The 11,876-nt window shown below is 50.2% G+C and overlaps 2 protein-coding genes across 2 annotated transcripts; both read left to right on the plus strand.

Annotated features, from left to right (window-relative positions):
* Positions 1 to 392: 392 nt before the first annotated feature.
* Positions 393 to 1,309, plus strand: LOC100902796 (uncharacterized). Its single transcript, XM_003745921.1, has 3 exons — positions 393 to 479; positions 559 to 715; positions 831 to 1,309. The coding sequence occupies exons 1-3, from the start codon at positions 476 to 478 to the stop codon at positions 1,282 to 1,284; spliced, it is 615 nt and encodes a 204-aa protein (XP_003745969.1). The 5' UTR covers positions 393 to 475; the 3' UTR covers positions 1,285 to 1,309.
* Positions 1,310 to 3,294: 1,985 nt separating this feature from the next.
* Positions 3,295 to 9,565, plus strand: Hip1 (Huntingtin interacting protein 1). The gene is made up of 19 exons (XM_029112211.1): positions 3,295 to 3,475; positions 4,269 to 4,401; positions 4,836 to 4,952; positions 5,053 to 5,137; positions 5,343 to 5,483; positions 5,632 to 5,709; positions 5,836 to 5,928; positions 6,063 to 6,209; positions 6,292 to 6,474; positions 6,572 to 6,658; positions 6,749 to 6,937; positions 7,021 to 7,260; positions 7,356 to 7,449; positions 7,557 to 7,648; positions 7,742 to 8,018; positions 8,115 to 8,269; positions 8,356 to 8,466; positions 8,570 to 8,641; positions 8,726 to 9,565. Exons 1-19 carry the CDS (start codon positions 3,295 to 3,297, stop codon positions 8,810 to 8,812), a joined length of 2,562 nt encoding a protein of 853 aa, XP_028968044.1. The 3' UTR covers positions 8,813 to 9,565.
* The last annotated feature ends 2,311 nt before the right edge of the window (positions 9,566 to 11,876 follow it).

Below are 11,876 nucleotides of genomic sequence, written 5' to 3' on the forward strand. Positions count from 1 at the left end.
GATCACGGGATGCTTCTTTCCTCTGCAACACCTCCAGAATCCCTCTGACTATTCAGCATGCTTCGCCTCTCTCAGATTGAGACGAGTATTATACGGTGTGCTGTTTCGAGATTATCCCGAGCAGGCTCGAAGAGAAAAAATTCGTCAATTCTTCTTCGTCAGAGGTATGGTATGATACGTGAATTACCACATCGAGATCATCGTCATGATGACCTCTGGTAGCCCGAGTGCGGAATGGTTTTTTTGGAATAAGATGCAATCAGATGCGAGAAGGAGGCTTCTGATAGAGGCCCTGACCTTGGCACCCGAGTCCACAGAACACATCTGGATCAACCGGCGTATTTTCTGGATGGTTGTAATACCGCCTTGGAGCATAATCGATTCGGCGGAACCTAGCGAGACCATCGACCTTCCGAGTTTGTCCAGAATTGAAAGCCTGGACCTTGCAACGAGGAAACGAATATTCGCAGTCGCCATGGGTAAGTCTCGCAATTTCTCTTCACGAGCCCATCTTCTTTCGAATAACCATCAACAGCTTGCGCATTCTCCAACCCGCAGTCGGAAACTCGCAGTGGCTGGGAACCACTCTTGGCGCGGCAGCGGTCGAATACGAATACAACCTTCTGCTGTTGAGATCGTGGGCGAAACGTTCCCCTGAGCTGGAAAAAATTCACGTGACGGTGCTGCTGCTAAGCATCCTGATGATAGAGACCGAGTGAGTGATCTCTGGCTGAGCGCCTCTAATACATTTGATGGCCGAATTTATTGTGATCACGTTCCCTAGGACTCTCCCTGCGAGGATAGGATCATTGGAACACCATTATTTCCAGGTATTGCAAGAAAACCCGATTCTTTCCATGGCCGCTCCACTTCCGCGAGGGCGAGGAACTCGCATATCCCGAGAGAGAAGCGCGGATCCATTACGAACACGTACATCCCTTTGGGCAGCTGCAATCCGTCACTGATACAGCTTGTCAACTGAATTTGGTACTCTACACACCCCACGGGGTCCGCGTGGATTCCGTCCGGGAGTTTTATTCAGAAGTCCACTTCTACAATTTGCTCTGTGACTGGTACCCCATGTCGGAAGCGCAGCGAGACGAACGGCTAACCGAGTTGTTCGACGACGACTGTCGCAAGAGGTTCTGTCTCATGGTGGATGCATTATACGGGGTCGATGACGAGCCCGAGAGAGCGCCCCTGTATCTATCCCTATCCTCGAAAGGTTTCTCGGAAGAGGAGATTTTGGGGGGAGCCTTCCTATACGCAGACATAATCAGATAAGGAGAAGCGTCAACCGTCAACTTGTTTGATACGATTTCGATCTTGCCTAGGAATACATGTCAATCCAGCAATAGTTTCAGCTTGTTCTCTTTGGAGTAATCTCGGAGGAGCTGATTCGAGAGATGAATTCGACAGTCTGTCTGGTCGGATCGTCAGAAGTTGGGGGAGGGTAGAGCCCGTTTCGGCAGTCCGAACCAGTCGGGTCCTGAGTCCCGAGCCCCGATTGCTCCCCCACTCCGTCATTTGCTTCGGTGGGCCGGGTTCTCTGGAGCCGGGATTGGGATATGGAGGACGGCGTGACTTGTTGAAATCCATCCTTGCGTCTCGACAGGAGAGCATCGGAGAAGGGGAGAGGAAGGAATCTCATCGCCCTTAGGCGAGCCGTTATCCTGGAGCTCTGCGGGTGCCGGCTTTCGAAATTCGATTCTTGAGGATCCCGAGTTTCTCGTCTGTCAAAGACCAGATCGAGGACCTGACCCGATCATTCGAAATCGACTCGGACTGTCTTGAGAGAATCTGTGGATGAGAGGATCCACCAGAGCCCTCGAATATTTGCCCATGATTAGATGTTCCGCATCGTTCACGAACGTTCTCCGAAACGTAAAAAATTAAAAATACGGCTTTTCGATACCTCTCGTGGATTGAATTGGATTCTCTGACGAGGGTTCTGGAACGCTTCAATATAAGGAAATCTCCGTATCATATCACGATTCGCCGAAGGCGGACAGGTGTGCCCCCGGATGGCTCCGCCATTCCTAGATGGGAAGGATACAATAACGTGACGGCTCCGGTGGAAGCGGTCTCGATGGCGGAGCGTGCTCTCAATCCATAGATTCAGTCGGTGTCTTACGGATCGTCCAAGCAAGCCACTGAGCAACGGACCGAGCGAAGCTCGTGACCTTCGGCTTGCTCATTGTGTCGTCATTTTGCAGAATTGAAACTGTTGCAACGCTGAAATTCGAGACGTCGCGCTTGCTTGCCTATCTTAGGACCGCGCTGATCCATCAGATTTCTCTCCCTATGTAGAGGAAGGTTTCGAAGTTCCACTATCCCGCGCGGCAACTCGGATGCGGGATGGCTCCCTCCGGAGAGATTCTGCCAGAAGTTTCGATTTTCCACCAATGGAGCAGGTTCCCTCGGGAGGAAGAGAATCCGCGAGCGATCGGAGTCCTGGAACGGAATCTCCCGCTCGAAGATGATCAAGGAAGCGGATTGGTATCAGCAGGAATACGCATGAGCTGAGGAAATTCTCGCTCCGTTCCTTCCCGAAAACAGGGTCCAGCGTCGACCTCCTTCGAGAGTTTCAGAATCAAAGCCCCCCACGCGGTCGGATAGCTGTCCGGCAATCACGGTACATACCAGGGAATCCCAGTGAAGAAGGAGCACCCTAGACGTGCGCGGAGCCCACGGCTGCATCCAACCGCTAGTCGAGTGACAGGCGCGACGACGACGGCAGCTGCGGCGGCGCTCCGCTCCGGTGATGTCTTCTGCTAGCGAGTCCATCATCAGGCAACACACCGCTGCTCCCTGACCGACCGAAAGTCTAACTGGTTGCTGTCGTCGTTGTTGTTGTTGCTGCTGCTGCCGCTGCGGTCACCGCTTGAGCCACAATTTCCACAACACCACCGGCCGAGGCAGCCGCCGACTTGGATAGCAGGCACCGCAGACAACAGCCGTTTGTGCGTGCGTGCGTGCCGTACCGCTCCTCCGGCCTCAGTGTGCTTAAGGGGTATAGATTTCAGCCAGCGGAGGCTTTCGTTTTTGAAAGAGTTCCCGCTGTTCCCAGAAGGAACTCGAAACCTGTCCTTCGTGAGTTCCTCCAACAGTGGAGAGGTAGACAGCTGAGCGGTGGAGGACGATTCCGGGTGAATCTCCGAGTTCCATGAGAAGCCCCAGTCTCTCCGAGGCTCTCGAAAACATCCACGGAAAAGAGGGCCCTGAGTGTCGGATCCGAGGGATTCTCTGTGAGAATACTGTCCCTGGTGCGGCCTCTCCTGAAACTCTGCAATCATGGCTACGCTCCCGAAAGGCCTCATGGGATCACGGAGAACGTCGAACGCTCTCGATACAGAACGGGAAAACTTCGAGAAACTCCAGGCCCTCAGCATACAGAAGGCCATAAATTCGAGCGAGGGCTCGGTGAAAGAAAAACACGTTCGTTTCATACTGATCGGGACCCACCAGGAACGCGGTGAGTAACAATGACACGGGAGACGTTCCCTTTGACAACAAGACTTGACAACGCGCCGCGATATTTGGCAACGTTCCACCTTGGGATCGTCGTTTGCACTTTTCGCCGAGCGAGCCTAACCATCTCTGTTCCTCCTCGAACGATCGTTGTCTATAACCAAGTCCGTACAACGTCTGAGTCCATTCCAAGAATGTTTCGCGCTCGGTGAAATTCCAGACCACCACAAGGTCTGAGGGATGCATTTACGAATATTTGCTCTGACCAGTGTTTATTCCCCGTGTCCACTGGCTTGTTGAGATTGCCTGCGGACCGGCGAGCTTTCCATTAAATCATCGCTCGCCCACCCTCCGACGAAGACTGCTCCGACGACTAGGCTTCATTGTCGATCCGATTCAGGCGGAATTATCAGACATTTCGAATTACCTCGCTCGATACGACGAGAATGATGTTGCTACTCCATACGAAGCCGAACTGACAGCGAGAATCAGCTGGGGGCCTCTACGGCCCATACGACCGGCGCGTCTTCCTATTGACGTTGATTGCATGACTATGACGGTCGCGAAATGTCGCAAATTGATTCATTCAGAACAATTTGATCGTAGGTCACCGCCCCTACCGCGACCATATCGAGCATCGCGAAGTGGGGCCGAGACATTGACTTATATATCGATTGGAAGAGTAGGGCGCGTCACTACTCGCGACCCCATAGTCTTGATCGAAATTCCAGCCACAGAGCGACATGGCTAATCTCTGATAATTTGTCTGGAGAATGAACATGAATATTTCTTTAAAGGTCCCTTCACCTTCTGGGAGTTCGCAATGAGACTGCCGGTGCAAGAGAATCCCATTCTCGCTTGGAAATTCTGCTACGTCGTTCATAAACTCCTGCGCGAAGGCCACGACAAGTGCATCAATGTTAGCTTCCGGTGGGTGTGACTCGGTTTCCGTCGGCGCGTGCCCTGTGATTTAAACGTTCCAAGAGATCGACCTGAGAATGTTCCCAGCGAGATTGGAGCGCCTGCTACTGGGGAATTGATTCAATCAAAAATATACTCCAACAGCTCAGGAAATGTACTGATGAGTTTCCTCAAAGCTCGTTTCTGGGGGTTATCGATCTCCCGTCGAAAAGCCAAGGACAATGTCGGAAGATTTTCAAAGTTCCCCCATAGAGTCGGACCCACCGATTTGGAGAATCCTCTTTTATATACGATGATGATGATGATTATGTGAACGGGAACTCGTATCGCCCTGAGCAGATCCAGTCTCACACTAGCTCGGCGGATACTCTTTCGGTTCCGGCTGGACGGGACTCCGTAAAATCATTTTGGACGAGCTCTTGACGCGAACTCCTCTTCCCCAGGTACATGAACAAATTCGGGGATCTTGGCAGACTTTGGGGACTCTTGAACGAGGGATACGGCCGCCTCATCGAGCTTTATTGTGCCCTCATTCTACAGAAACTCAAATTCCACGCGAGGTAAGAACTCCGACGACACCAAACAAAAAATCCACGACAACGTCCGAGAGCCGGAGCATTCGTCCTATCAATTTGACGAATTCGGTCATTCTCATTTCAGATATCAAGGGATCCCTGGCACTCTCACTCTCTCCGACGAGCAGCTCAAAGCAATATCCGAAGATGATGTCAACGTGACTTTCCAGGTGATTAACGAGAAAGGACCCTTCCTGAGCATTTCCGCTGCAGGAACATTCTCCCGATCATCTCGTTCGAATGAATTTCCAGAATATCCCACCATTGTCGTTCTGGAACTGGAGTCCGTCCGAACCAAATCCATGATAGACCGGTCATTCTGGCTGTCGTTGTAGGTAGCGAACGATATTCCAATCTAATTTACTGCATCGACAGTTCGCCTGCGACATATTCGACTACATGGAGAAAGTGCTTTCACTACAAGCGGCTGTTTTCGGCTCACTGGACATGGCTCGTTCCAATTCGATGACCAACTCAGGCCAATGTCGTTTAGCGCCCCTGATCTGCTGCATACAGGTGAGTCTTCGATATTCCCGCTGTATCTGGGGCAACGTCAGTAACTCGGGCGAGAAATCAACGATTAATAGTCGTAATGTTTCAAGATGTGCTAGATAGTTCACCTGCTCCTTCGATTACTCTAAGTGCTTCTTCTTCTTTTGTTCAGGACTCCTCTCAGCTATACGATTTTGCTGTCAAAATACTGTTCAGTCTCCACGCGCAACTGCCCCCCGATACTTTACAAGTGAGTGACTCCCTCGGAGTAGGAGAAATCGGCGATGATGAACAAGCGATTTCCATACGATCGATGATCGGATTACTCAGTATTGGTCGAACAGGGGAACCTAATCGCCACGAAATCCGGTTTTAGGGACACCGCGATCGCTTCCTCGCACAATTTAAGCAACTCCACGTGTTCTACGCCAACTGTGCCAATCTTCAATATTTCAAAACTCTCGTTCAGGTCAGTGGGCACAGAATACGCAATTTTTCGCATGAGTCGTCGCACGGATCTTTGGGAGGTCCCGACGGGATATCAGTGAAATCATTGACACGATCCTCATCTCGATTGACTTTGAAAGAGTTTTTCCTCTGCAGGTGCCTTCACTTCCGCCTCATCCGCCTAACTTACTGAAGGCTTCGGAATTGAATTCCCACGTTCGACCCGTGGTCGTCCTACCATCACAGCCGGAAGTCGCTGAGGATCTCATCGACACGTCGTCTCCGGTGAGGGATCAGCGTCGTGTTCCGACATCGCACGGAGAGTGAGCTTTATCCATTTCTAGTTCATGAATCTGAATGTTCGATTTCCCTCAAGATTCATCAGTCGATTCTGGACGGCGCAAGCCCGCCACCTCCTCCGAGAACGGCATCCGTGGACAATGATCTTGCGCGGCGCAAGGATGAAATTATCGAACAATTACTCAAGGAGCTAGAAGAATCCAGAATCGATGGACAGAGGGCTCGTCGTGAAAACGAGCACGTCGTCCGTGAGCTGCGACTCCATCAGGTTGGTCTCGGCAGTGGCGAATCAAACCGTTGAAGAAGGCGCTTTTGTGGGTCGGTCCCGGGAAGAACCTCCACCCAATTTCCGCAATCTATTGCAGGCTCAACAGGAGAACCAGCTCAGGTTGGAGCAGGACAACGTTCTGCAATTGCAGATGCAACTCGCGGCGCGCTTCGAATCTCAGCAGGTATGCAGATAACCCAAGGTGGATTTGAAAAGAACCGATATCGGCGAGGCTGGTGAGAAAAAATCATGATTTGTCTCCTTCTCTCCGAAGATCTCGGCTGCGATGCAGGAACAGTTACAGCAACTCGAGAAGAAAGCCAAGCAAAACGAAGAGAAGTTCCTCAAAATGAAGGAGGTTTACACCAAACTCCGCGAGGAACATATCGGATTGCTCCGAGCAAAAGCTGAACTGGAGAAGAAGGTCCACCAACAAAGCTCGGAATCTGCGCAGCACAGCGAGGTACCGCGAAACATGCGATTCTATACGATCTACATTCCTCAGAACTATTCCGATTCCGAAAATCGAGCGCTCTATTCTTACAGAAACAATCCGCCTGGCACACCGCTCTCGTCGGAGTGGCCGAAGCCGTTCTGGACGGCGCTGTGTCCGAACTGGACATTCCGTTCGATCAGGATCGTTTCCTGCAGAACGCTGAGATTGTCGAGACTACTCTGAAGTCGATGGGAGGTAACACGGTGGCAGACGCCGACGACGACTATCAGCTACAGGCCACCTGCTTTACTCTATCCCACCAGATGTACCAGCTGCTGCAAAGTGCGAAGGTCAGTTTCTTGAGGTTGACGAAGGTCGAGACTTTCATTGGCAGCGGAGATTCCGCTGGTCCGCCGTTTTATATTAAGGTCCTCCTAATCTTCAGGCTAGTGCCCATCATTGCCCCAATGTTGAGTCCAGCCACGACATTGTGACGAAAGCTCGCCAAGTGGGCCAGACCACAATCGAGTTGCTCAGAGGTGAGTTCTTTCGGCAGTCCGGCTGAGAAACCGCTGATCTCCGGAGGCGGTTATAAATAATTATTACTTGTATAAGTTACTCCTGTATAAGAGCTTCTTTCCTGCAGGCATCCGGAACGGTCGGGTCGACACAGCGGGATGCCTTGGTCATCTTAAGAGCTTGGTCTCGTGTGTCGAAACATTGTGCCTCAAGGACCAGGTGAGATTCTCTTACCGCGGAGGAGGAATCCCTTTTCCCACGATCTCACCTTCGGGAATTTCGCTCTAATGTGATCAATCGTCCCGTTCGCAGAACAAAACGAATGAAGACATAGGATGCCTGCTGCAAGAAGAACTATCGCAAATGGACAGAGCGATAGCTGATGCTACGAAGAGAATCTCGGAAATTCTGGACAAGTCCCGAAGCACGGATCAGGGTGTGAAACTTGAGGTGAATGGACGGATCCTCGACGCGTGTCGCTCCCTCATGACCTCGGTAATGGTCCTAGTCAAGGCTGCGAGATACCTGCAGGAGGAAATCGGAGGATTCTCCAAGGAGTTCTTCACGAAAAACCACCGATGGACCGAAGGTTCGTGTTGCCGTCCTCGAATCCCGTTCGCCGCCGGTCCTGCTCTATCAACACAATCGAGAATCCGATAAGCTCCACTTCCCATTCCGTTTACAGGTCTCATTTCGGCTGCTAAGGTTGTCGGGATCGCGGCCAATCTCTTGGTGGAAGCCGCTGATCGCTGTGTCGTTCAGGGCGCCAAAATGGAGGAACTCATCGTTGCTTCGCAGGAAATTTCCGCAGCTACGGCGCAGCTCCTTGTTGCGAGCAAGGTTCGTGCGAACAGCTCGTTAGCCCATGCGATCGAATCTATTTTTTACCAAATTTCCGAATTTCGGACGGGATTCGCCTCTTGCAGGTCAAAGCTGATCGGAAGTCGACGCGTTTGGCAGCATTGGGTGCAGCGAGCAAAGACGTCAGAGAGAACACCGCGAACGTCATCGCCACCGTAAAGAGTTGCCGCCAACAAGTACGTTACTTCGAACGAATTCCTCCTTCGCGAGAGAGGGAGGGAGCAGAGCTTTTCCACTCGACTTCTATCGCGATTCTCATTCGGCTGAATTCCTTGACAGGTTGAGGACACGAGGGACACTCTGGAAGGTTTGAGCCTGCATCAGGCGAAGCGTCTCGAGATGGAACTCCAGGCAAGATTTCGTCGGAAACACTGCAGCGACTGTCGGGAGGGAACAAGATGGTTTGGGTTCTAATTTTGTCTCTTCCCGCCGCAGGTTCGAGTTTTGGAGCTGGAAACCGATCTGGAGAAGGAGAGACTGCGCTTAGGTGCGCTGAGAAGACGGAACTACCATGACGAATAGATCAAAATAATTCCGAACTCGGAATATCTATGCTTGGATCACGTTCAAAAGAATCTCTTAACAAAAGGAGCTCGAAACTTCCCCTCAAGGAGACCCAGCTCCGTGGGAATCCGTGGTGTCGTAGAGTTACTGGCTCCCCACTTTTTCTGAACTCTCGTTGATCTGGGACTTCTAATCGTATTGACGGTTACAATCTTTGCGCGTCAATTAACATTCTTCGATAAGGTCCAGCTCGCTGAAAAAACATTTATGTATTCGCTGCCGTTTGTGTGTGTTTAGATGTTGCGCTATATATTTGTTTCGTATGAAGAACGATCAGGAGTCGACTCACTGGGATCCGCATCCGATGCTCCGATCGAGATGATTGCTAAACTTGATCAAAACCTGGGAACATACGGGAGCGAAAGAGATTACTGATCTGGGATCTCGTCTCGTCCGATCGTCTTTCTGCGTAGAGATCGACGCATCATTAATAATATTGGTGAAAGTTTCCGATAAGACTTCCTAGGGGTTGGCCCTACCCTCTCATACATCAGGTGATGCCACAGCATTCCTGGAATCCGCGCATGAGTATTTTACATACAATAATAATCAATCGATCCGACTTGACCCACAACGAATGCCATATAGCCGGAAATACTCCTACGGCTGAATCCTAAAATACTTGGGTTGATGGAGATTCAGTCAATGATGCATATATCTAATGATGGGAGATAGCGATGGCCTCCGAGGGAAGTCCGGCGACACAGCGGTAGCAGCCGAGGGGTCGGAGTCGCCAGTATGCTATCTGAACAAAAGTCCGTCTCCTGTCTCCATAGGTTCAGCCGCAAACGCCGTTTTTGAGGAATCATAATAGAAAATAAGCTTCGGAGAAGATATGACGAAAAAATAAAGCGTATGCGAGTCTGAGTGATCCGATCAACCTGTCTTTTGAACCGATAGCATAGTCCAATTCCATGAGGCGATCCCTCAACAGTTAAGAGAACGATATATTGGCTTGAATACCCGTACCCGTTTATTCTTGCTTTTGACACTTCTTCTCAGTTCCCGCCCCTCCCCCCCTCCCTCTAGTTTCCTTGGACAGTTTGATTACTCCTTCCCCTTCGTGATTTCTTATTTAAGTATTTCAATGCACTATCAGTCTGTCCTCGTGTTCAACATCAACAAGGTTTCCGGTCCATTGCCTAGAGGCCAACTTACATCATCTATTAGTTAGACCGACTGACGTCTTCTTGTTCCTCTTCTCCTCTCGATCTGAGTAATCAATCGGCGTTTCCTTTTTTATCAGAATAAAATAACAGAGCAATCCAGAGATCATCGGGTTTTGTCGTACTCCTCCTGTGGACGACACATTCCTAGAGTCTTACAATTATTTAGGTATGTTTGGTTTTCTCTCTCTCGCTCGCCTTTCTTCTCTCTAATCTAGAGTATTTATACCATCATAATAGTTTCCAACACACAGAACACATCCTTTTGAAGCTCGGAGACGGAGCAGAGCTCAAGCGGCGAGTCCTCATCGAGCCGATGGTCTTTTCCGGAGCCGGAACATACAGTCGGATGCGGAATTCGCCGTAGTGGCCTGTATCCATTTCCGAGTTTGCCTAACAACCACCGTAATTATGATCAATGTATACGAGCTCAAGATCGGTTCAGATTTTTCTACAGAGAATGGGCCCGTGTGCTCGGTGAAGGTCCCGCGAAGCTTAGGTCGGGCCCGGACGCGAGTCCGTCGCTCTGACCGTCTTCGACGGTCACTCGAGTCGACTCTTTTCAATGATGAGATTCAGAAGCGGTTGCAAGAACTCTCATATTCCAAACCGCAACGGTGTATTTGTAAATCGCAATGAAGAAGACAAAAAATTTGTTCTGTGAGCTCGCTTTCGCGATAACGAATATACGAGCGGAGGACTTAGATCGGGTAGAACTATTATCGAAGACTAGAACATTGATGAGAAAATAAATTGATGGAATAATGACAAGCGAAGTGAAGAGATTGCTCCTGATCGAGATAAGGGGCCACTCGGGGTAATCAGCCAAGGATACTGATGCCGACCCTCTCCCGAATCAATGGTGATCAACGAATTGACTAGAAACAAATTATGACCACAGCTCCGGTCGGAGCTGGAACGCAATCGACAACTCCACTGAATTCAAGCTCGAAGTGCGACATCCATCAAAAAATGTGCTTTGAACATCGGATAATATCTTCCAGTCCCAGAAAAAACGTTCCCCGACATACGTGCACACAGGCATACGCGCATACGTAAGTATGTGTGTTCGAGTATTCTCAAAACTGCACAATCCGGTGGCTCGGCAGAAACGGTTTAGGCCTCAGTTCCCGTGTGTTTCTTATGAAGACATATATAATGTAAGGTATGTAAAGTTTCTCTTCCCCTGTTCCTCGCTCTCTCTCTCGCTTTCGTTAAAAGAAGACTGCTCTTCCTTGTTGGAAAAAACACTGCCGCCCTCATAAATTATCTTGCTCGACATCGTTCGCCCCCCTTCCCTATCTGGAACCTACCCGATTTTTGTTGAAGTGAGATTGTTTTACAATGGCAATTCTCACAACGCATCCACAGTTTGACGCCGCCGATATTGATATGCGACCAAACCAGTGCAGCATTTACATACACTTGACCTCGAATAGCGGGGAATAATTCTTGTTTTGAATTTCGCCTCACATCGCCCAAGCATATATCTCTCTTTCTTTCTCTCTCTCTCTCTGAGACCAGTATATAGTCGAAAGGAAGCTCTTTGGTTGCTTGCTCCATCAAGTATTAGTCAGTCAGCTACTTAGTTAATTATAAGTTGGGCTCCTCCGAAGCGCTTTCAAGTGTCGGCGGTTGATGATATTCCGATCGCAACAACAGAGAATTAAGGAAAACTGGGACCTTGGCTCCGGCGATGGTCAGGTTGTTCGTTTCAGGTTGACTCAATGGGCTCGTCCGTCGGAGTTCTGTTGGACATTTCTCGCTGAGAGCTGCTCGCAACATTTTCACTCTGAGCTGATCCGCCGTCCCCTTGGCAGTCCACGGTGGAGATGTACTCGAGGTTCAAGTCTCCA

Source organism: Galendromus occidentalis, unplaced genomic scaffold (assembly GCF_000255335.2).
Source record: "Galendromus occidentalis unplaced genomic scaffold, Mocc_1.1 scf7180000077486, whole genome shotgun sequence".
Classification (NCBI taxonomy): domain Eukaryota; kingdom Metazoa; phylum Arthropoda; class Arachnida; order Mesostigmata; family Phytoseiidae; genus Galendromus; species Galendromus occidentalis.

Excerpts from the sequence above, each read along its gene's own strand:
- LOC100902796 (XM_003745921.1), top strand. Across the intron at positions 716-830 it reads ATCCTGATGATAGAGACCGA|GTATTGCAAGAAAACCCGAT; the intron begins GTGAGTGATCTC and ends CATTATTTCCAG.
- Hip1 (XM_029112211.1), top strand. The coding sequence starts at position 3,295 with ATGGCTACGCTCCCGAAAGGCCTCATGGGATCACGGAGAACGTCGAAC. Across the intron at positions 6,938-7,020 it reads AATCTGCGCAGCACAGCGAG|AAACAATCCGCCTGGCACAC; the intron begins GTACCGCGAAAC and ends CTATTCTTACAG. Across the intron at positions 8,467-8,569 it reads TAAAGAGTTGCCGCCAACAA|GTTGAGGACACGAGGGACAC; the intron begins GTACGTTACTTC and ends ATTCCTTGACAG.